The sequence below is a fragment of the Bombus affinis genome, chromosome 15 (genome assembly GCF_024516045.1).
Source record: "Bombus affinis isolate iyBomAffi1 chromosome 15, iyBomAffi1.2, whole genome shotgun sequence".
NCBI classification, from domain to species: Eukaryota; Metazoa; Arthropoda; class Insecta; order Hymenoptera; family Apidae; genus Bombus; species Bombus affinis.
Window position 1 is genome coordinate 10,632,264 of NC_066358.1, and position 21,340 is coordinate 10,653,603.

Below are 21,340 nucleotides of genomic sequence, written 5' to 3' on the forward strand. Positions count from 1 at the left end.
CGCTAGCGGGTTTCTGATACGTGAAACGTACAATCGAGGCAGATAGGAAAAAGAAAATAAGAGCGATGTAAACACACTTGAAATCTGCCGGTTGTCTTTTAACGCGAAGTCAAACCACTCGATCTTGATCGAACGTGTTGATTTGTCACAGTATAACCAAATTAATCGTTTCTTCTCGCAGGGATTATTCTGTCTAATAAAAACGGTCAAACTTTTGAAAATTATGATCGATTTAAGATTGAGAGTATATCGTAACGCAAGTAGACATGGCGAGAAGGTAAAACGATAATCGACCCATTGATCGATTTAATTAGAAGTTTACATATATAGAGACGTTATTAACCCCAATATGGTACAATGTCTCCGAGGTTTGATGCGATTTTTCACGCGTTTACTTGTTTAAGGAATTTTGGAAAAAATCATTCAAATACTTTAAGGTATCTACTTTAAGATTCTGAAAATAGATATTCAAAAAGAAAGTTAAAGAAGCTTTCAGTAAGTTTTTCAACGATATTTATAAATGGCGGTAACCTTTACATTTTAATTCGATGATTTTTGTAAATTGGCTAACAACAATAATCTATACAACAGCGTAATATTTCTTTTCATCTTTTTTATGTGGACGTAACTCACAGCGTTGTCTTTTTATAATTTAATTGCTTCCCATTTTGTAAGTCGTCGAATATTTAAGACGCAATATTTTACAGGTATTTTTATTGTTTTTCAAAGAGATATACAGGTACGGAGTAATCGATTAATCATTTCCGAAGTTTTGGGAATCATTCGTAAACGTTTCAAAAATTGTCTTCTCTTTATCCGTTCATTGTTTAAATTCAAATTATGTTAAATATAGCATTATTAAACAGAGTCAATTTATATTCCTCTTGGAAAAATATTTCTCATATATTTGTGTGCTGTTTATATCTTTTACTGTTCGGAATCGAGAAGATCTCAGTGTGCCATTGCTGTCGATGCTTGCGATTATATGTAAATAATATAATTAATATTAATGCGAGCTATGATCAAATAATATTAACAACGCATGTTCTAAAATATTTGAATTTTAAATAAGCGTGGAGGAATTATGAAATTATGTTACGAAGAATTATGTTAAGAAGAAAATAGAGTACAAGTAGTAATATACCGTAAATTAAATGTGAAAGAGTAACCGTATCTGACCGTAAGCATAAAGCGTATCTGACTCAAATTTTATTCCGCATTCATTTTTATCGCTTGTTTATCACATTCCTGATGCGCGGGGACTGGATGCATTCAAAATTCGCGTATCCACGGTGAATCGATCTAACTTTTTCTCATCGAAAACCATGGCGTCCGGTGCAATAGCTGAAAATAAACGTGTCACAAATTTAAGCGTATCTAACAATCACGGCAGGTAAACAAGAAGGAAAACGAACGTGATACAACATTAAGAAAATGACTTAACCCATCAAGGATGGTGTCTGTACAATGTGCACGGACTGTTTGGCTATTCTCGGGCCCCAGCCTATTGCATCCTTGGACTGTGCGTTTCTTATCTCTGTTGTAGTTCTCTGTTTGTAAAGCGTATCGTATTTCGTATTTTCGATGGTGTTTATCCTATATATTCGGTCGTACGAAAAGAATCGCGTGCTATCCCTGAAGGGTTAAAAAATACGAAACAAAGCAAGTGATTGGCTATTTTTTTTTCTTCTTCTTCTTCTAGAAAAGTTCTAAACATTTACAGAGTATCGGCAAGTGGAACGGACAAAACGAAAGTGACGTTTTGCACGGACGTGGATAAATCTGTAATAGTACATAATTTCGAGAAGAGGGGATGGGTTCAAGTTGGTCCGGAGGATGATTGGAATTTTTATTGGTAACAATTACTTTTTATTTTGCCGAAGGAAAAAAAGTAAGAGATAAAATTGTATTATCCAAATGTTTTTATACCGACTTGTATTATTTGAAAATTCTACGAAAGGAATGAATTAAGAAAAAGTTAAAAATTATTTTAGGGCAGTCACGCAATCGTGCAGGAATATATTCAGTGTAGAAACAGGATATAGGATGGACGACAAACAGTTAAATATCCATTTTGTTAAAACATAAAACAATGTTTAAACATTCGTCGTTTATTTTATATTTAGTGACCCACTAAAGTATCTAACACTCGTATAAGACTTTTACGAACATCCTGAATCATGTGTATCATACAAAACTTTTCATTTTCATTAACGATATAATAGAATACGATACTATCGTGATTTAATTGATGAAATTTCAAACGAAATTGAACACGTATATGCAGTTATTTGTTACACGAATAATAATATTTGATTACATCATCTTTACCATTAATTCTACATTTAAAACTATCGTTCGTGTTTTATTCTAATTTTTTATCAAGCAAAGGTTTGCAGCAAATAATTTACAACTTTTAAGTACGTTTTCATACTTGTTTCAAACTTTAAACGATATAATCGTTATAGTCGTATCTTATTATTATAACGCTAATCAGATCTAAAAAATATCTGTATGATACACACGATATATTCGTACAATTTTCTTATGGCTAATATTTAAGTAGTATCTCAACTTGTAGAATAATTAATCATTTCCCGAATCATTACGAATTAACTCGAAAAGACTTGTTGGTGAAAAATATAAAACGCTACCGGAAAGAATTGGAGCGCGAAGGAAATCCTTTAGCGGAAAGAGGAGATGGACCGGGAAAATATCTTTATCTCGATTTCATACCTATCACGTTTGTTTTACCGGCAGGTAAAATATTGTTGTAATATAGGATAATGTATTATAGATATATATGGCTTCCGAATATTAATATCAGCGCCATTGCATATAATAAGGTATTATTACAGTCGAAATACTTAATAAGATAAATTTATTTTAGACTACAATATGTTCGTCGAGGAGTACCGAAAATCACCACAAAGCACCTGGATTATGAAACCGTGCGGCAAATCACAAGGCGCTGGTATATTTCTAATCAATAAATTAAGTAAACTGAAGAAGTGGTCTCGAGAAGCAAAAAACCCATTCAATCCAAATTTAGCGAAAGAATCGTATGTAATATCCAGGTACAAGATGATCCTCTACGATTCATCTAATTTATGTTAAAATTGAGGAGCTTTTTGAACAAAGTCTATAGTTTTATTATAAATATAGAGATGCTAAATTAGTAATATTGTAGTATCGCGGAAATATTAGGTATACAATTTCTTTGATACTATTTATTATTTGTAATTTATTTACAATAAATTAGTTATACAGATATTAATGAGACAGAAAACGATGGTTGTATAATATGGAACTAATTGTAACAATCTTACTCTAACTTGACCACTCGCGCAACTGAACAACGCTAACAACCTACTCTCTCAGCTACGCTAGTAACTGACGCAACTCCACAACGCTAACAACTCTACTCTCAACAACGCTAACCGCTCTACTCTTCGACTCGTCGATTAACTCTGCCCTCTCGACTCACTCTCACTTCTCGATTAACCGCTCAACGCTCCCGATCAACCGCTCAACGCTTCTCGATCAACGACTCTTTGAATTCAAATCATCCCCCTTCGTTGGCGCTATTTTTTCCTCTCTCTAATCTCATCCTGTTAGCGCTCCGCAAGAACTAGGTGACTTTAGTCACATAGGCTTTTTTTTCTATATAAACTAACAACCGAAGGACAGACGACACTGTTTTGATCGATATCTAATTATCTTTTTCTTATGATACTACGATATTAAAACATAACTTAAACGAAGAACGTTGAAATGAAAAATATTTTCCTATTTTCGAAATAAATACATAGGTACATTGACAATCCGCTTCTAATAGGAGGAAAAAAGTTTGATCTGAGGCTATACGTTCTTATTACGTCTTTTCGACCATTAAAAGCGTATCTCTTCAAACTAGGATTTTGCCGATTTTGTACAGTCAAGTACGACACTAGTATTCAAGAATTAGACAATATGTATGTTCATCTTACGAACGTGTCTGTACAAAAGCATGGTGTAAGTGAATTTTTTCTGTTTCTACGAAGAAAGGAAAAATATATAAATATAAATAGACTGCGGATTTTAGTGCAATATTTTATTTTAATATAAACGCTTTTACACAATTTAAATTTTGCATAAATGTATAAAAATTCGAGAACGAAATATAAGAAGAACTAAACGAGGACAACATAGAGTTCTGAAAACATACGAATATTCCAGGAAGAATATAATAGCAAGCATGGTGGTAAATTAAGCGTGCACAATTTGAGATTATACTTGGAAAGCACGCGTGGGAAAGCGGTCACGGAAAAGCTATTCGCAAACATCACTTGGTGCATCGTGCATTCTTTGAAAGCTGTCGCTCCAGTTATGGCAAACGATCGACACTGCTTCGAGTGCTACGGCTACGACATCATCATCGATAACGATCTTAAACCGTGGCTTATCGAGGTTCTTCGATTTCTTAATAATCCTTTCAGTATTTAACTGTATTTAATATTATTTACCTTATTTTTTCTTCTGGTAACCAATCTTTCCTACATTTCCTACAGGTGAACGCATCTCCGTCGTTGACATCCACCACAGTAAACGACCGAATCTTAAAATACAAATTAATCGACAACATAATTTCAATCGTCGTACCACCTGAGGGTGTCCCAGAGTAAGTGTCACGTTTAAAGAGCCTTTAAAGCCTTTTTGAAAGTAGAAGATGGGTTTATGATATTTTGTAAGAAACGAATACTAGATTAGTTTTTACACTAGTTGAAATTAATTAGTATTATTACTAGTGCCATAAGTATTTTTCAAAACGTTGAATGAAGATCAGAAAAATATATGTTTAATTGCAAAATCAAATAAAACGATAGGAACGTGGATTCGATTGACAATATATCGAATTTAAAAATTGGTCTTCTATGGAAGATGGAAAATATGAGTTATCATGTTTCTCCTGTAATCTTCGTTTATTTTTAAATACTCAATTTTTCCAATTTCGATCAAAACACGATTGTACACAGCGTAAGATGGAACAAATGTCCACCACCGGAAGCATTGGGGAATTTCGAGCTCCTCCTGGACGAAGAACTCGTCGCTCAAGAGGAGAAAGAATATTCGTCTGGGAAATACCGAAGTTCCTCCAGCAAATGGAAATAAATATTCCGCTATTCCTAAACAACGAGAAAAAGTGTCCTTTGGATAAAATATCGAAAGGTGGGATCACCAGGCATGCGTAGAAGCAACAGGCATAGCCTGCTTTAATCGTCAAAGCGCATGTACCAAATCTTCGAAATGCATATATTCCAGTTTATTTTGCTCGCGTACAACACAATTTATCGTAACTCGCCGTGATTCCCCGAGAAAAGAGACACACGTGTGCTAACATCCAAGGCATTAAATCTTCTAACAAATGTTTGACGAAGTGACACGAACGCGTTGTATCAATCGGTATATAAGAGTGAATCTTCTTCGGGGGTGGTTTAGATATGTTCTAACCGGTGTTTCGTCACGCGACACGCTATGCGAAAGTTATGATAGAATTATACCAATCCAATAAAAGAGAAGTTTCTCGAATTTGTTGATAATAATTATTTAATTTCAACCTTTTCTGCTATAAATATAATAATTCTTATTAACCGAACGTAACGATTTTTACTATTAAAATAATCGCAACAGAGAAGAATGGAGAATAGTTTACGCAAACAGGTGTTGTCCGTGAGTACGAAGTTTTTCGTAATCGCAGTGATTTCTCGGACTATGGGTCTTGTCAACGTTACTCCAGGTAAGATTAAAATATTCTATTAAATTTTTTTAAATAATATTCGTATTAATTAAATAGACAATCGAATAAATATGTTCTAGCACGTCAGTCTTTTCTTTTTTTTTTTAACGAATGGTAGACCAACGGTTTATTTTTAACGGTTAAAGTATTTTTACTACTAAAAATATCGTCGATCCATCGACAACTATACGTACAAGAGTGGAAAAGGATCGTAGAAGGATAGAATATTAAAAAGTATAAAAATTAATATTAGTAGAAACATACAACCTTTGGCGACCCTCGTTTTTCCGATGTAGCAAGCAGTTGTGCGTATGAATGAAATAAACATACTTTCTGTGCAATTTGTTTCGATGGCTGACACAACAACGACTTCTTCTACTTGTTTGGGTCTCGATCCAGTTTCTGTCGAGCGCGATGGCGTTTGATACGTCACGTTTAAATGCACGTCCATAAGCCACTTTTTTTTTAAATATCAGTTTATATTATTAATTTATTCCAACAAACTGTATTAATTATGAAAAGATATACAAATTCGTCCTTATCAAATCAAATTCAGATAATGTAAACAAGCTGGTTGCTTCGTTAAACATTTTCTATTCGTATCAATATCAGCAATCGAGAGATTGTTCTTTTTTTCAAGATGTAACTCAATTACAGAGTCGCTAATAAAGATTATCACGTGTTTTATTATTAGAGCGTAACAAAATTGATTTTAAAAAGACCAATAGATATGCAATAGATATGCAATATAGGTATGCATCTTAAAGCGACATTAAAATAAAAGAGGACAATAACGTATAATAACTGCGATCTTCAAATGGCATAAATTCAGTAGTATTTGTTTGTTCAGCGTATGATGAACGTTCCATAAGAGTGTACAACGTAGGCGTTCTTATGGCTTCTCGCTTGAATAGTCCTTTCGATCTGGAGAGATGCGGTCCAGCCGTCGATTTGGCTTTGGCCGAAGTAAATGACTTCTTAAGCGTGCACAACATAAAGTTGCGCAAGGTTCAAGGAAGGTAAGACGAATGTAAAAAACGTCCCATCGATACGTTTCCTAGTCTCCGTTTCTTGACCCTTGAACGACCATCGTTTACGTATGTTTATGCGTAGTAACGTCGTTGGTTTTACGTCGTATTTTTGTTTGCCGACAATTCGCTCGTAATTCTTCTCGTACTTGTTTGTGCGTTCTATCAATTGACCTTCTGTTTACGTAAAACGAAAGAAAAATAAGGGAAGTAGAATAAAGTGTCTCTGCCCTAGATTGCGTGTATTACGCGCGACCCTGTGTAAACTGATTTACTTTTGACCACGCGTTCTCATCGCTTCCATGTCATTACATTGATCCAATTGGACAGACGTTTGCCGTTTGCACAAAAGACAGGCCTTCGATGCCGTGACTCGTTGATCGTGACCACTGTTTGGTGAAACGAGATTAGTCGTCCGAAATTTGAATGAAATTGGAGAATGTAGTAAATTTTGAAAAGTTAAAAATAATATCAACGTTTTAAATTTTTTATAAAAGAGTATCAGAGTTATAGTGGTATATTTGGCTACTATAAAACGTTGTCACCTTAAGAGCTATTTTTAAAAAGTTTATGTCGTTGAATCTAACAGATCGTTTTCATTTTCTACCTTCGGTGTAAAAACGTGAGCTGTAAACGCGCGAACGTGCGTATCTGGTGTGCAAACGTGACCTACGAACGTGCAAACGTGGCCCGCAGACGTGGCCAGCGAATTTCGATCTTTTTCCCGAAGGCTCGTTCAAATTTCGCATTGCGCGTCATATTAAAATACTATTATTTAGTCATAAAATAACTTTTAAACCGGGAAACGAACGGAAATGTATTTATCGCGTTCTTCCCCTATCATATTCGATTAAAATATGAAAAAATATATATAAAAACCAGCAAACGCTAAACAAGTACCGATTACTAAAATATCGATGCCAAATATCGGATATCGAATATCAAACTTTCGCCGCGAACCTGAAACTAATAAAAGTCCAACGAGTGCCAGGTTTCCTCTGTGCGATCGAACGACGTAGAATTAGACTAATCCGACAGAACGAATTAATCCACGTCACAATCGGTTAACGAAGGTAGCGAAGGGCAAGGATGACCGAGCGTGATAATATCCCTAGGATCAGCCGGTATATCCAATCATTGGCCATTCAACGGTGCGATTTAAATCTATCATTATTTCCGAGTGGTACTTTACGCTTGAAATGACGCTGCATTCCGCCAGCCCGGCCCACTCCCAACAATTATCAATCATTCGAGTCGTAGATGCGTTACGAACGGTTCCACCGGTTCTCCGGGGATATCTCTCGTATACGACACCCTGTTTCGATCGTTTCCTCTTTTCCCTTAGACCGGTAATTCGATCCTGCAACCTGTTTGCACGACGAAACACCATCATCCATCAACTCGTTTGCCCTCTGTTCCTTTTCCCGGTATTGTTTGATTCCTACGACCCATTGTCCCGTGCTTCCTTTTTGTTCCGTCGTCGACTCGAATGGGATCGTGTTGCGAAGAAAACGGCGCACAGGAAAACACGTGATCCTGAAAGATTGCCGACAAATAGTAGACCGGCAGGTCGCGTTAAAGCGGACCTTCTTCCTTCGAATCGATCCAAAGAGGTATATAGAACGACGAAGAAACAGGCTTCGCAACTTTTGGAATAGATAATATAAACGAAGGAGAAAAGATTTTTAACGTTATATCAAACTTTTTCTTCGTGTCTTTTCCTTGTTAAGGAATTTCGCAATTTTCAGAGAAATATGAGAAAATCGTTGTTTGCCGTGTACAGTGACTGGCGAAAATATTGCGGCACTCGTAACGGAAGACTTTTATATCCACAGTATCCGAATCGATACTCGGTTATATTAGAAAACCGAGAATATCGATATACGTATGAAATTGTTATATAAAATTGTTATATTTACGAAACATTGGAAAGGAATGCAAAGTTTCATACTTTTAATAGAAATTTGAATATCACGTTTGCTTGTTTTTTATTCTAATATTCGATACATTTCTATTTCTCGTCGTAATCCTTTTTCATCGTAATTTCTAGTAGAATTATGAATCTAAAAATACGATTCTACAACTATTCGTTAATCTCGTTTCGTTTCGTAGATTTTTTTTATAAACTTCGTACTTTGTTCAACGGGATTGTGAACTTTAAATGGCGGATTTATTAATCAACTAGGAACGATATAACCTTACGGTTATATATTAACATAGCTCTATGATTCGCAGCTATCCATTGTGTAGCGGATCCGCGGCACCAGGTATAGCCGCTGACATGCACTTCCGAGCGAACGTGATCGCGTTTATCGGTCCAGCCTGTGCTTTCGCCCTGGAACCCGTGGCAAAACTCGCCGCCTATTGGAACACTCCCATAATCACTGGAATGGGTGACCAAGTATCGATCATTCTAATTCGCTGTAGCTCGTCAAAGACAAACAGAGAACGAACCTTCATATTTTTTAGAAGATATTTGTATCTATCGTTAAAAATCCAATCAATCCACATTCCTAACAATAACTCGGACATTTTCTTAGGGATAGATCGGTTGCTAAATTCTAGAAAGTCGATAGAAAGTTAAAAGAAGATAATATATGTAGCATAAATTGCACGAATAAAATTACATAATAACATAATTATATCGGTAGTCTACTCGTTAGCAATTATTTACATAACGCTGTTCGTTTTCATATTACGACATTTTCAACTCAATGAAGCCGCCATCGGAGGAAGAACTGTCCGTAACATCGGGTATCCTTGGGAGAATCAATAAATGGAAGAATGAAAGCTCGGTAAGGAGAGTGTAATTATGCTTCTATGTTCGTTAAGTTAATTGATCGCGTTTTTCGCTTAATTATCGCATGTAACGGAAGCATTTAGGTGGAAGAGAACACGAGATATCTCTCCTGATACCGCATCCCTATTTACGACTTCGTTAGTATTCTTAATTAGTCGCGCGCTTGTTAACGCGACTAATATAAAACTAAAACGTATATCATACGCGCGAATAAAATAACTGAAAGCCACGGGTAAAAGAGGCGACAGGTCCATTTTTGTATTTCGTTATTTCGATTTTATTTAATCTGTGAAGTTTTTAATCTATCTTTCAGCTATAAATTCCGTTTTAGAGGGGAATAGATAAATAATTGAAAACTTTCTGCAATTTATAAATTATATTTCAAAAGTTGCTTAGAATATATCATTCGATGCTGAATTCTTGCTTTCAAGGGAATCTTCAAAGACAAAAGCAAATATCCAACTCTAACGAGGATGTCTTATTGCCAGTGTCGACTTCGACTGGTATTCTCTAGTATATTTAAAGAATTTGGATGGTCCCACGTAGCGCTCATATTGGACAGATCCGATCTGTTCTCGTGGACTGTTGGGAAAAATTTGGAATACGGTTTAAGAAAAGAAGGCCTGTTGAAGTTCGTGAGAGAACTCGATGGAAATTCCGAGGACGAGTCCTACCATTATTATTTGCGCGATGCTAGTATGTATGCACGAGGTAAACGTCACATATATATATCTGGATTTCCTTTCAATTAACATTTCTAACTGCGTGTTTTTTCTGTTTTTAAATTAACGCGTCGTTCGTTTCCCGACAGTGCTGATCCTTAGCGTTCGAGGAACTCTGGTTAGAAAGTTTATGTTGGCTGCTCACGACTTGGAAATGACCAGGGGAGATTGGGCCTTCCTCGATGTTGAAATATTTCAAGTAAAACGAAAATAATTTTTTCTGAAAATTACGAAAATCTCTTTTCCACGATACGAAAAAATGGTTTAAAGCGTCCATTGTTCTTAACTTGGCGAAATTAGACCGATTTTTCGAACTAAAATAGGTAAATCAACGATAGACGAAATAAAAGTAGCGTGGAACGATGTCACAATTAAGCGATGCAGAAAAATCTTCGAAGCTTCCTTTACAGATGCGAAACTGTTAAAATCGGTCGGCACTCGGCTGGCCAGCCGTATCGCATATAAATAAATATGCGATTAATTTCGTTAAACACGTGTAGGAGGAAATTTATGCGAATGAATACGATTAGCGTGTTAAAAAAAGTTCGATCCGAATTCAAATTTAAAATCCAAGTCGGAACGCTTTAATTGGAATTGAAATTGAAATTCGAAAACTTACATATACGCGAGTGTTATACAAAACGGACAAACAAATTTCTTTCCCTTTTTAATCAAAATTCAGGGAGCCTATTGGGGTGACCACGATTGGCAGGTTGGCGACGAGAACGATGCCATTGCTAGAAAAGCGTACGAGGCGTTGCTCAGAGTATCTCTTTTACAACCAACCAGTCCGAGATTTCAAGATTTTGCCGACACTGTTCGCCAAAGAGCTCAAACCGACTACAATTATTCTTTCTCGGAAGGAGAAGAGGTATTAGTATCCTATTAGCCCATAAATACCTGATAAAGGTAACTAAACTAACGAATATTTAACGAGTCTTCGCGGACAGAGTTATACTTTCAAAGTGCCAAAAAAAAAAAAAAAAAAAAAAAACCGATATCCATCGAATAACATAACATCGAGGAAGAAACGTGATAAAACTTTTGCTATATTTTAAAAGAATTCTTTTAAACTTAACAAATCCATCGAGTAAAATGAAATAATAATACTAAATAACGATCGAATAAACGACAAGCACGATGAACAGGTCTTATCGCGTTTCAGGTGAATTTCTTTATCGGAGCTTTCTACGACGGCGTATATTTGCTCGGAATGGCATTGAACGAAACTCTGTCCGAGGATGGAGATATCACAGACGGCATATCGATAACGAGGAGAATGTGGGACCGAGACTTCATTGGTATTACGGGGCACGTGAGGATCGACGACAATGGAGATCGCGACGCGGACTACAGTATCCTGGATTTAGATCCTATCACGGGAAGGTCAGCGTCAATTAAGCCAGCCATTCCTCCGATCCGTTTGCTAATCAACCGCCATTCTATCAGTCAACTGAGTACATTCGAACCAAATTCGCCGCCATTGTGAAACCCTCGAATTTACTTTGAATACCAAGCAGAATTTTGACGAAACATATATATACATATGTATCGCGTATACCGCAATTAGATATTGTTCCATAAATTTACGCGGAACTAATATTCCTTCGAAATTTTCTAGATTCGAAGTCGTTGCGCACTATTTAGGATTAAATCGAGAATATAGTCCCGTGGCTGGGAAGAAGATTCATTGGCCCGGAGGAAGAGAAGGTCCTCCTGCCGATGTTCCGGAGTGTGGATTTCTAGGAAACGATCCTTCTTGCACGTCCAGGACCGAAGCCTATACTTTTATCGCTTATACCAGTTTGACCCTCATTCTGTTTTTACTCGTTGCTGTTACCGCGATATGTGTGTTGTACAGGCTAGTAACATTTCCATCTTACTGACATTATTACGCGATACAGTATTATATTTATATTATATTATATTACAATGTTATACGATTTTGTATAGAATTTTTTGCCAATATTAATATAATATTAATATAATAACATTTATACACGTATATTTGCAGACGTTTAAGGGTGTCGGCCGATCTGAACAACATGTCCTGGAGAATCAGACCCGAAGAACTGCTCCTAGAAATAGGGAAACCGTTCTCTTCGAAAATTAATCTGCACCAAACGATAGCTGAGGTGAATACTAACGAGTCGAACGAAGAAAACATAATAAAATCAACTCTGTTTTTACAGAATTTTGGATTGGAGCAGCGTATTCGTCGTGGATCGCAATTCAGCTGCGAATCCGTACCTCCAACTACGGTATTCACCACCGTTGGAATTTATAAAGGAGAAAGAGTGGCTATTAAAAAAGTCACTAAAAAGAAGGTAGTTGACGTGACCAAGAAATTATTGTGGGAGATTAAACAAGTTCGAGACGTTACATCGGAAAATACAGTCAGGTATGTTAATAATATGATTGTGTAGCAACACAATGTTACAATATCGAAAACAAACTATTATTCGCTAGATGAAATGTGAAAAACGAATTTCAGATTTATCGGCGCTTGTCTCTGTTCTCCATCACCGACCGTGTTAATCTTGACAGAGTATTGTCCTCGAGGTTCCTTGAAAGACGTTCTAGAGAACGAAGCTATTAAATTGGATTGGAATTTTCGAATGTCTCTAATCCACGATATCGTTAAGGTACGCGTTCTTTTCGCGTCGTGTTATTCCTAAAAATAAATCCATAAAACGGATAATAATTTATTTCAAATTTACATAAAAGTTACATATTTTATGTCAAATAAAAGATATTATCATCGCTATATCAATTTACCTAAATTTACGTAAAAGTACTTTTATTTATTTATCCCAAATTTCGTCACCGCCTTCCATGGTTATTTGTTTTAACTCGTATAATTTATATTTCTCTCTGATTTATCGATATTCGAATAAAATTTGCATAATACTACTAGAATTTTATAAATACAAAAAAGAAGTTTCATTTTTTCAGGGAATGTCTTATCTTCATGCCAGCGAGGTATCGGCACACGGAAAGCTTCGATCCTGCAACTGCTTAATCGATGGCCGTTTCGTCTTAAAAATTTCAGACTTTGGCCTCAAAACACTCACTACCCCGTCTGACTTAATAATGGATGATAATTATTATACCAGTACGTAAGAGCAGTTTATGAAAAACGAATGGAACGTTATCGGCCATTATGCGATTACTGTTTGATAGAATTGCTTTGGATCGCACCGGAACTGTTGTCATTAACCGTGACACCAGGCAGTGCGGCAACTCAGAAAGGGGATGTTTATAGTTTCGCGATCATCTTAGAGGAAATCGTGATTCGTGGTGGCCCATACGAATCTGTGAAATCGTTTATGACTTCCCGAGAGGTATGATAGAAATTTTGACATAATTTTTAGAATGTGGTATGATATCCAATTACAGTAAAAATTATAGAAAATAACTATAAAATTGATAACAGAAAAAAAATAATTGAAAAGATAATTACGGAAAAATAAAAAAAATTAATGGTTATTAATCATTATGATTATTTGCAGAACAATAATAAAGATTAATATTTTAATGCGATTTACCGCGATTTCCTGTGATTTACCGTAATCATGTTCAAGTATCATGCCACATTCTGAAAATTATACATTTTTATTAATATTGTTAAGTATCGAAATATTTATATCGCGCTAGATTAGCTTTTCCCGCTTATATATTGTCGATAATTCTTGCATAAATTGCCCATGAAAAAGATCGTCGGCCGGGTTGCAGCATCAGAAACGCCGTCATTCAGACCGGAAGTGACACCAAAAGACTGCCCACCTGATATCTTATCTCTTATGGAGAAATGCTGGAACGAAATCCCAGAAGAACGACCAACGTTTCATGCGATTCGCGAAACTATACGTGGCATTATGAAGTAAGTCTTGTATTTCTCCGCAAAAAAATACAATTTTTTTTTTCTTCGACAAAGCGTCCTTATCTAAAACTGAAAATGACGTTAGATTTAAAAAAAAAAGCTGTAACATTGCAGAGGCTACTGTGAAAATTTAATGGACGATCTATTAAGACGTATGGAACAGTATGCGAATAATTTAGAAGCCCTTGTAGAGGAGAAAACGGAACAGTTAAGTCTAGAAAAGCGACGTAGCGAAGAACTTCTGTATCAAGTGCTTCCAAGGTAACGACATATTTAAAATATTTCTAAATCCGAAATTTCTTAAGATTTCTACATTTCTTAATATTTCTAAACGCTGTTTCTTTCGAGAATAAAAGAATTTCTATATTTATTTATAATTAAAATATCACAGGCAAGTAGCGTGTCAGTTGATGGCTGGAGAGATGGTTCAACCAGAACAATTCGAGTGCGTGACAATTTATTTCAGTGACATTGTTGGCTTCACAGCTCTCTGTGCACAAAGTACACCGATGGAAGTGGTAGATTTTTTAAACGACCTCTACAGTACTTTCGATCGCATCATCGAATTCTACGATGTTTATAAGGTACTTCGATATCAATTGCTAAAACTAAATCCAAAGCTGTTGCTCAACTACGGATATTTATGAACTTATGAAAAATTTAAAGACGACACATGTATAAAACATCCAAAGTAAAGTACTCGCTATATTTAGATTTTATTTGTTTTTTTTTTTTTTTTTTACTTATATCCATAAAAATATGAAAGTATGAAAAATTTTTATTAAATATGGATTAGAATCCATTTTATTCAATTTATTTTCATAAATATCCGTAACTTATTGTAGTTATTAGAATTTTGAATAAGATGCTCGCATTGCTACTGACGTATAATATAATTACGCTAAGGTGGAAACAATAGGAGATGCATACATGGTAGTGTCTGGCTTGCCAGAAAGAAACGGCAATAAACACGTGAGAGAAATTGCCCTGATGGCTCTAGCGATTCTCGATTCTGTACGTTCGTTCACTATAATGCATAAACAGAATGCACAACTCAGTGTTAGAATTGGTGTACACAGTGGACCTGTTTGCGCGGGTGTAGTTGGTCAAAAGATGCCACATTATTGTCTTTTTGGTGATACAGTAAATACTGCATCAAGGATGGAGTCTTCGGGACTACGTAAGTCGTCTTAAATCATTTCCGGGAAACCTCGTGATATTAGTATTTCTATATAATGATATGCCATTAAATTTTAATTCTAATTCCAAGTTTATTTTTAAAACTAACTTTGAATCGCTTTGGATCACTGATATTTCCTTTTGTTTTTTTTCATTCCAATCCTTTTCTTAAATATGTTTGATATAGCGCTACGCATACACATTTCTGAAGCAACAAAATGTATATTGGATAAGTTTGGAACGTTCGATTTGGAGCTCAGAGGTGAAGTGGAATTAAAGGGGAAGGGACGAGTAATTTCTTACTGGTTAAGGGGTTGCTCCGAACCAGATCTAAGGCCACCAACACCGAAATACCGGAAACACAGCGTTAGTACGCCGGACAATAATTTAAATCCTCTAATCTTCCCGCCTAATAATACAAATGGTGCAAAAGCCAACAATACTTTCATTAATTTATCCGAATTACAGCAGACCGTGTAGTTTTCGAAAAATTTAAAGGTAAAATGTAAAAAGAATCAATGTTCCATGGTAGATGTTCTTACGATTTAAAATTAAAGCTAGGGCTCGTAATTATAATAAATTTATTTTATTTTTTCCTATTACGATATGTCGATTCGGGATCATGTTTACATCAATAACATTTAATTTATACGTAAGTAGAAGAATCTATAATAGATTTTTGTCGTCAGGCGTGTATATTAAGTTGTTCATTTGGATCGACATGACTGTTTGAAAAATTGGCAATTTTTATTCCGTTTGTGAAACAATTCTACTTATCAATATATACTTGTCTAACAACAATGATCTACGTAAAGCTCCGGTAAATTGGAAGAGTCAACAAAAAGAAAAAAAAAAAAAAAAAAATAAGAATTTCCTAAAAGAAATGGAAAAACACACTTTATTTTTTCTACTTCCACTGTGTCAAACTATTCGCAGTTTCAACGTAGTGTAATTTCTTTCTGAATGTTTCTCGTTGAATAGACTACAACAGAATCACCATCTTTATCTTTATTATCGTTTCCGTTAAACACTACTAGTAATCGGTTACAAACCTCTGTATTTTGTATTAGTGCGAAACAAAAAAAAATGTAATATCAAATGTCTTTTTTTTCTTTTGAACTTCGTAATAAAAGATATATCACGTAGATGTATGCATTATTTTCTTATCTGAAACAAATAGCTCTCACAACAAGAAGCCTATTGCAATCTGCCTTATCAGGTAAAGGTAAAGACAGGTAAAAAGTTCCGTTTTCTTCGTCGATGAAGTCGAATTCGTGTATTCTTGATCGTACTTTCATGTCCCCGAAAGGTCCATTTAATATCAAATAATGAAGCTATAGCGCATACTTTGTCTTTTTTTATAAAATCAACTGTAGTACATTCAAGAGAATATTTAACAAATTAACTAAAAAAACAATCGTTGGTTATTACTATTACAGTTACAATTATTATTTGAGGTTATATATATATATATATATATATAAGATACATATATGTAAACTCCCTAGAGTTCACGTGGGATAGGGATTCTTTTTGTTTTACAGATAGCACGACAGGCTTTGTTTCACGGACAGAGCGATCCTCTTTTGTTTTACGGACAACCATTTTTGAGAGGCACGCATTTTCCCAAACGAACGGACAGAGAGTTATATTAGAGACAGACAAGGTTACAGAATAGTTATTTAAGATTTTAAAGACCGAAGAAGAAAGATCGGTAGCTCAGGACGTTGAAAATCGATTCTCGATTTTCAGACTACAGAATCGATCCCTGAATTATCCCAAGATTTACGATCTTACATATATATAATAAATGGTTTCTAGAGATATATTTCTTACTATTTATACTGTACTTTTTTAATTAAGATATTGTTATTCTAAAGTGATTAAAATGAATCAAATAACCAGCTTTTTCGCGAAAACTTGTGAAATGAATTATATGCATCTAAAATTGTATCTTTTTTCATCATATATTCTGGTAAAACTAAGCAAGTTTCGAAATTATTATATCTATCATTACATGGAATTTGAATACGCTTAAATTGAAATTCATCGCTATCTGTAATTTTGCAGACAGGTACTGATTTCTTTTTTAAATAAACGAATGAGTGCCACTTATCGAAGTATTCTTTTAAAATTTCAAAATTTTGAAATGACCTCATTACTGCATTTTTTAATTGTAAATCACGTTGGTAATCGATATTATAAAGGGAATTTCTTAAAATTTCTTTAAGTCCTTCTCGTAACAAGAGCTGTTTATGTAATTTCATTGCCACTTTCACATCATCGTTCATTTTCACTTTTTGTGTAATATACTGTTCCCAAAGCAGAAAGTACTTTCTCAAAATTTTGTGTTCCATCATGGAAATCGCAAGAAATTCTTTTTTACGTATATAGAGAACATCTTGTAACTTGGAGTGCCAATGTAAAATGAATCTTTTCAATAGGAAACGAATGGCAATCTCGTTTAATTCTTGTTTACGAACCATTTTTATTTTGTACTGCCGGGAAAATTCTATCCAATTGGAAAAGTATTTACGAGTTACATTCAATTCCCAAAATTGAATCGCTCGATATAACTTTTGTTTCTCTTGTATAACACTGTAAAGCGCATTTCTCCATTTTTCTATGTAAATATATTGCAATCGTCGCATAATTTCCATACTTTTATCGTTTAAATAAGATAATCTAATTCTTTTCCCTTTTCTATAAGCAGCATAATCATAAAACTTCTTTAAAGTTTTAATTGCCAATTTTTTTTCATAAAAATTGTCCGCTGTAAGTATCTTTCTTCTTTTGCATTTTTTTTTAATTATATATAAACGCCAATTATTGAACATTATACTCTTTTTTCTGTTTTCAAATATGTTTCTAATCTCATGATTTTTTATTGAATTTTGTAGACTCATATTATACCAGTCTTGCCATGCGAAGAATGTCTTTTGTACAAGTTTGAAGTTGTAAAACATTTCGACATTTTCATTCATTGTCTTCTCCATGATGGATTCATTTACACACTATATGGAAAAAATAAAATCTACTAAGAACAATGGTAAATGCAATTCATGGGTCAATTAAACATCCTACCGATATAAAATGATCAAAATATCGTTTTAACAATTTTGTTTTATTGTATACCGAAACATGTTCTTCTATATTTAACTTCTTTAGTTTGTATTCATGATATATTTTCCAAGCATCAAAATATTTTATTAACAATTTACTTTTATAATGCATAACTGCATGTGCTATTTTATTTTTTTGTAATATAAATTCACAACTATTAATCCAAATTCTTATGAAAGTTTGTAAAACTTTCTTTGCATAAAATTTACGTGCCTAAATAGAAAGTTATTTATAAATTAGAACACAATTACACGAGTCAAGTGTTAATTATTAAATTAACATTACCTTATCAATTTTATCTTTTATAATTTTTTTCTCCTTTTGTAACGCTACATATAATTTCCAATTTATAATACAGTTTTTCAAACAATATATATTGTAGAAAGCAACGGATTTTTCTAATAAGGCTCCTTTCTTATTTGTCATTGAAACACAATTATTCCAATATTTAAAATAATTTCTCAATAAAGATTTAGAATAATGTGTCTCTGCTTTTTTATAATTGACAGAAACTATAGCGTCATTAGTGCACTTATCCATAAATGAAACAATATTTTTCCATTTTAATAATACATTTTTTGATAACACATTCAAAACCTTTTTCTGTAATTTTTTGTGATAAAAATAATCTGCTTTATATTTAGCTCTTCTTGCATGTAATTTGTGTATAACGTAGATCTTCCAGTATCCAAAAACATTTCTTAATATCACTTTATTATAAAAATTATCATGCAATTTCTGAGTAAAACTAAATAAAGATAATCAATTTTATATTGTTATATTATTAAGTTGATTTTTGATATCTTACTTTAGAAATTGTTGAATATTAGTATTTATATTTGACATTTCAGTCTTATGTATTGTATTTTGCATAATCTTAAATATATTACCATATTTAATTGTGTAATTTTTTGACAGAGTGCTTTTAAACCAATAATGTAGTGATTTCAATTCTAAATTATGCATATAATTATTATGAACTATCTTTTTCATTATTATATCAGTATTTCATTAACGTTCTTCTTATTATATAGGTATTTTGTAATACTAACCTTATTACATTACTTAACTGAAGTATCACCAATATTAAGATTATGAAAGAGATTCGTTATTTTCAATATACCATTTTAATTGGCAGAAGAAACAAATTTTGTTAGATATTAAAATACATTTTTATGCAAGACATAAAATAACACTTATTTATCGGAACTTTATAATGAAAAAGTAATTGGGGAACTCTTGTCATCCACGAAAAATTTCAATGTTGATCAAATATTTATTTCAATAAAATAAAACGTATTGTATTCGTCGTAATATTTATAATGAATTTGACATTTTGTATTGATAAAATTAATTGTGTTTGTGAAGAAATGCAACAGGATTTGTATATGATATTTAATAATATAACCTTAGTAAGTATATTGACAGATAGATATGTACTTTACCTGTTAAGGAAATTATGATTTTGCATGGCACATAATTATATATATTTCTCTTATTTTATCTTTACTACTTCTTTTTCATCTTTATCGACATCGCTCTTCTATTTAATAATGTGAATAAGATATGGCTGAAAAGATCCTGAAAGCAATATTATATAGTTGTGAAAGTGCTAATAAGAATCTAGAAAATTCAAAGGAATATAAAAAGCTACTAGAAGAGAATAAATTCCTACCATCTAACGATATATTCAATGCACTATGTTTATCTTTAACAAAATTATTGACATATAAGGTATCAAAGGAGGCATATCAACGTTATACTGTGAGACTTCATGTAATCGTGGGTATCTTGTATGTAAAAGTATATATAAAAAGTTTATTGTATTATTTCATAATTTATTGTTATTTCAGGAAGTTCTACGAGAATGGTGTAAAATCAATGACAATTTTCAAAATTTCAAAGTACTCAGAGATGAAAAGCAAAGCTTAACGTTATTGAAAAGCTTGTTGAAGAAATATTTAACAGATGATACCTTGGACAGCTGTGACTCGAGCGATAATCTATTATCCTTAATCAGTGCTTTAATATGCCTGGCATCCACAGATTCATACTATAAGTGTTACATAGAAAAGTCGATACTAAAACTAGCAGAATTAGAAACCTGCGATGAAAGTGAATATTTGTTATGTTATGCTGTACAAGAAAATTCCAGTTTAGACCTCAAACTTTCAACCATAGAAACCATATATGAGTCACAGAAATGCAAATTAATAGAGCAACCGTTATTAAATAATTTCATATCATCGTGTATTGATTTAAATAAAGATGACAATACAGATGATTTAGAGAATATAAATTTGATAGATCAATTATTCAAATTTGCCACTAAATCTTCATATATCTTCTTATTAATATGTGCATTCCTGAAGGAATTATTAGTACAGTTAGATCATGCTCCTACAGTTGTGAATTTTATACAGTCAATTTTAAAAAGCATTAAGAAACATTGTGAAAAGCAAAATAAAGATATTGTAGACCTTTACCCAAGAAATATGCAATCCCTTGTTATTTTACTACAAATAGAACCTACACATCACACAGATGATTCTAAAAATGGAACATTAAGGATGCTAAAGGATATTTATATGGAAGATGAAGATACTGTAACAACTCTATTATCACATTATCCGCTGTGGTTGAAGTTATTTGGACAACTTTTGAGTCCAAGTGACGGGATGATGCATTCATATAACGAGGAATTGAATCGTTTATAGTAATAAATTGTAATAAATATTGAATTGTACAGATCTGTTTTTATAACTTGTTTTAAGCAATGACAAATGTATTTGTAATATAAGACAATAAAAGAAAATCGAGATTTGAAAG

At 33.5% G+C, this 21,340-nt stretch overlaps 4 protein-coding genes across 10 annotated transcripts; 3 read left to right on the forward strand and 1 right to left on the reverse strand.

Annotated features, from left to right (window-relative positions):
- Nucleotides 1-1,325: 1,325 nt before the first annotated feature.
- LOC126925083 (polyglutamylase complex subunit TTLL1) lies at nt 1,326-5,568 on the forward strand. The gene is made up of 9 exons (XM_050740250.1): nt 1,326-1,393; nt 1,685-1,855; nt 1,995-2,060; nt 2,582-2,760; nt 2,891-3,077; nt 3,813-4,014; nt 4,219-4,449; nt 4,551-4,660; nt 5,016-5,568. The coding sequence occupies exons 1-9, from the start codon at nt 1,326-1,328 to the stop codon at nt 5,149-5,151; spliced, it is 1,350 nt and encodes a 449-aa protein (XP_050596207.1). The 3' UTR covers nt 5,152-5,568.
- Nucleotides 5,569-5,642: 74 nt separating this feature from the next.
- LOC126925107 (atrial natriuretic peptide receptor 1) lies at nt 5,643-16,533 on the forward strand. 2 transcript variants are annotated; one of them, XM_050740355.1, is made up of 19 exons: nt 5,643-5,776; nt 6,627-6,795; nt 9,040-9,205; nt 9,525-9,599; nt 10,036-10,315; nt 10,416-10,525; nt 11,009-11,197; nt 11,492-11,712; nt 11,948-12,187; nt 12,341-12,461; nt 12,519-12,727; nt 12,821-12,971; nt 13,282-13,441; nt 13,510-13,670; nt 14,043-14,209; nt 14,324-14,470; nt 14,601-14,793; nt 15,116-15,389; nt 15,576-16,533. In XM_050740355.1, the coding sequence occupies exons 1-19, from the start codon at nt 5,677-5,679 to the stop codon at nt 15,866-15,868; spliced, it is 3,426 nt and encodes a 1,141-aa protein (XP_050596312.1). In that variant the 5' UTR covers nt 5,643-5,676; the 3' UTR covers nt 15,869-16,533. The 2 variants fall into 2 exon arrangements, with proteins under 2 accessions (XP_050596312.1, XP_050596311.1); XM_050740354.1 differs by having other exon boundaries at nt 12,341-12,727.
- Nucleotides 15,956-20,071, reverse strand: LOC126925134 (uncharacterized). 5 transcript variants are annotated; one of them, XM_050740421.1, is made up of 5 exons: nt 19,564-19,707; nt 19,320-19,464; nt 18,797-19,114; nt 18,473-18,724; nt 15,956-18,402 (listed from the first exon to the last, which is right to left on the reverse strand). In XM_050740421.1, exons 3-5 carry the CDS (start codon nt 19,049-19,051, stop codon nt 17,272-17,274), a joined length of 1,638 nt encoding a protein of 545 aa, XP_050596378.1. In that variant the 5' UTR covers nt 19,052-19,114; nt 19,320-19,464; nt 19,564-19,707; the 3' UTR covers nt 15,956-17,271. The 5 variants fall into 5 exon arrangements, with proteins under 5 accessions (XP_050596378.1, XP_050596379.1, XP_050596380.1 ...); XM_050740422.1 differs by lacking the exons at nt 19,320-19,464; nt 19,564-19,707 and adding an exon at nt 19,957-20,071; XM_050740423.1 differs by having other exon boundaries at nt 18,524-18,724; nt 18,797-19,464.
- Nucleotides 18,294-21,339, forward strand: LOC126925148 (uncharacterized). 2 transcript variants are annotated; one of them, XM_050740454.1, is made up of 3 exons: nt 18,294-18,437; nt 20,076-20,293; nt 20,365-21,339. In XM_050740454.1, exons 1-3 carry the CDS (start codon nt 18,383-18,385, stop codon nt 21,226-21,228), a joined length of 1,137 nt encoding a protein of 378 aa, XP_050596411.1. In that variant the 5' UTR covers nt 18,294-18,382; the 3' UTR covers nt 21,229-21,339. The 2 variants fall into 2 exon arrangements, with proteins under 2 accessions (XP_050596411.1, XP_050596412.1); XM_050740455.1 differs by lacking the exon at nt 18,294-18,437 and adding an exon at nt 19,775-19,923.
- Nucleotide 21,340: the final 1 nt, after the last annotated feature.

Excerpts from the sequence above, each read along its gene's own strand:
- LOC126925148 (XM_050740454.1), top strand. The coding sequence starts at position 18,383 with ATGATGGATTCATTTACACACTATATGGAAAAAATAAAATCTACTAAG. Across the intron at positions 18,438-20,075 it reads AAAATCTACTAAGAACAATG|ATATGGCTGAAAAGATCCTG; the intron begins GTAAATGCAATT and ends AATGTGAATAAG. Across the intron at positions 20,294-20,364 it reads CTGTGAGACTTCATGTAATC|GAAGTTCTACGAGAATGGTG; the intron begins GTGGGTATCTTG and ends TTGTTATTTCAG.
- LOC126925107 (XM_050740354.1), top strand. The coding sequence starts at position 5,677 with ATGGAGAATAGTTTACGCAAACAGGTGTTGTCCGTGAGTACGAAGTTT. Across the intron at positions 10,316-10,415 it reads TGCTAGTATGTATGCACGAG|TGCTGATCCTTAGCGTTCGA; the intron begins GTAAACGTCACA and ends GTTTCCCGACAG. Across the intron at positions 13,671-14,042 it reads CGTTTATGACTTCCCGAGAG|ATCGTCGGCCGGGTTGCAGC; the intron begins GTATGATAGAAA and ends CCCATGAAAAAG.
- LOC126925134 (XM_050740422.1), bottom strand. The coding sequence starts at position 19,051 with ATGGATAAGTGCACTAATGACGCTATAGTTTCTGTCAATTATAAAAAA. Across the intron at positions 18,725-18,796 it reads TAAAAGATAAAATTGATAAG|GCACGTAAATTTTATGCAAA; the intron begins GTAATGTTAATT and ends CTTTCTATTTAG. Across the intron at positions 18,403-18,472 it reads ATTTTGATCATTTTATATCG|TGTGTAAATGAATCCATCAT; the intron begins GTAGGATGTTTA and ends TTTTCCATATAG.
- LOC126925083 (XM_050740250.1), top strand. The coding sequence starts at position 1,326 with ATGGCGTCCGGTGCAATAGCTGAAAATAAACGTGTCACAAATTTAAGC. Across the intron at positions 2,061-2,581 it reads TATAGGATGGACGACAAACA|AATAATTAATCATTTCCCGA; the intron begins GTTAAATATCCA and ends CTCAACTTGTAG. Across the intron at positions 4,015-4,218 it reads TGTCTGTACAAAAGCATGGT|GAAGAATATAATAGCAAGCA; the intron begins GTAAGTGAATTT and ends CGAATATTCCAG.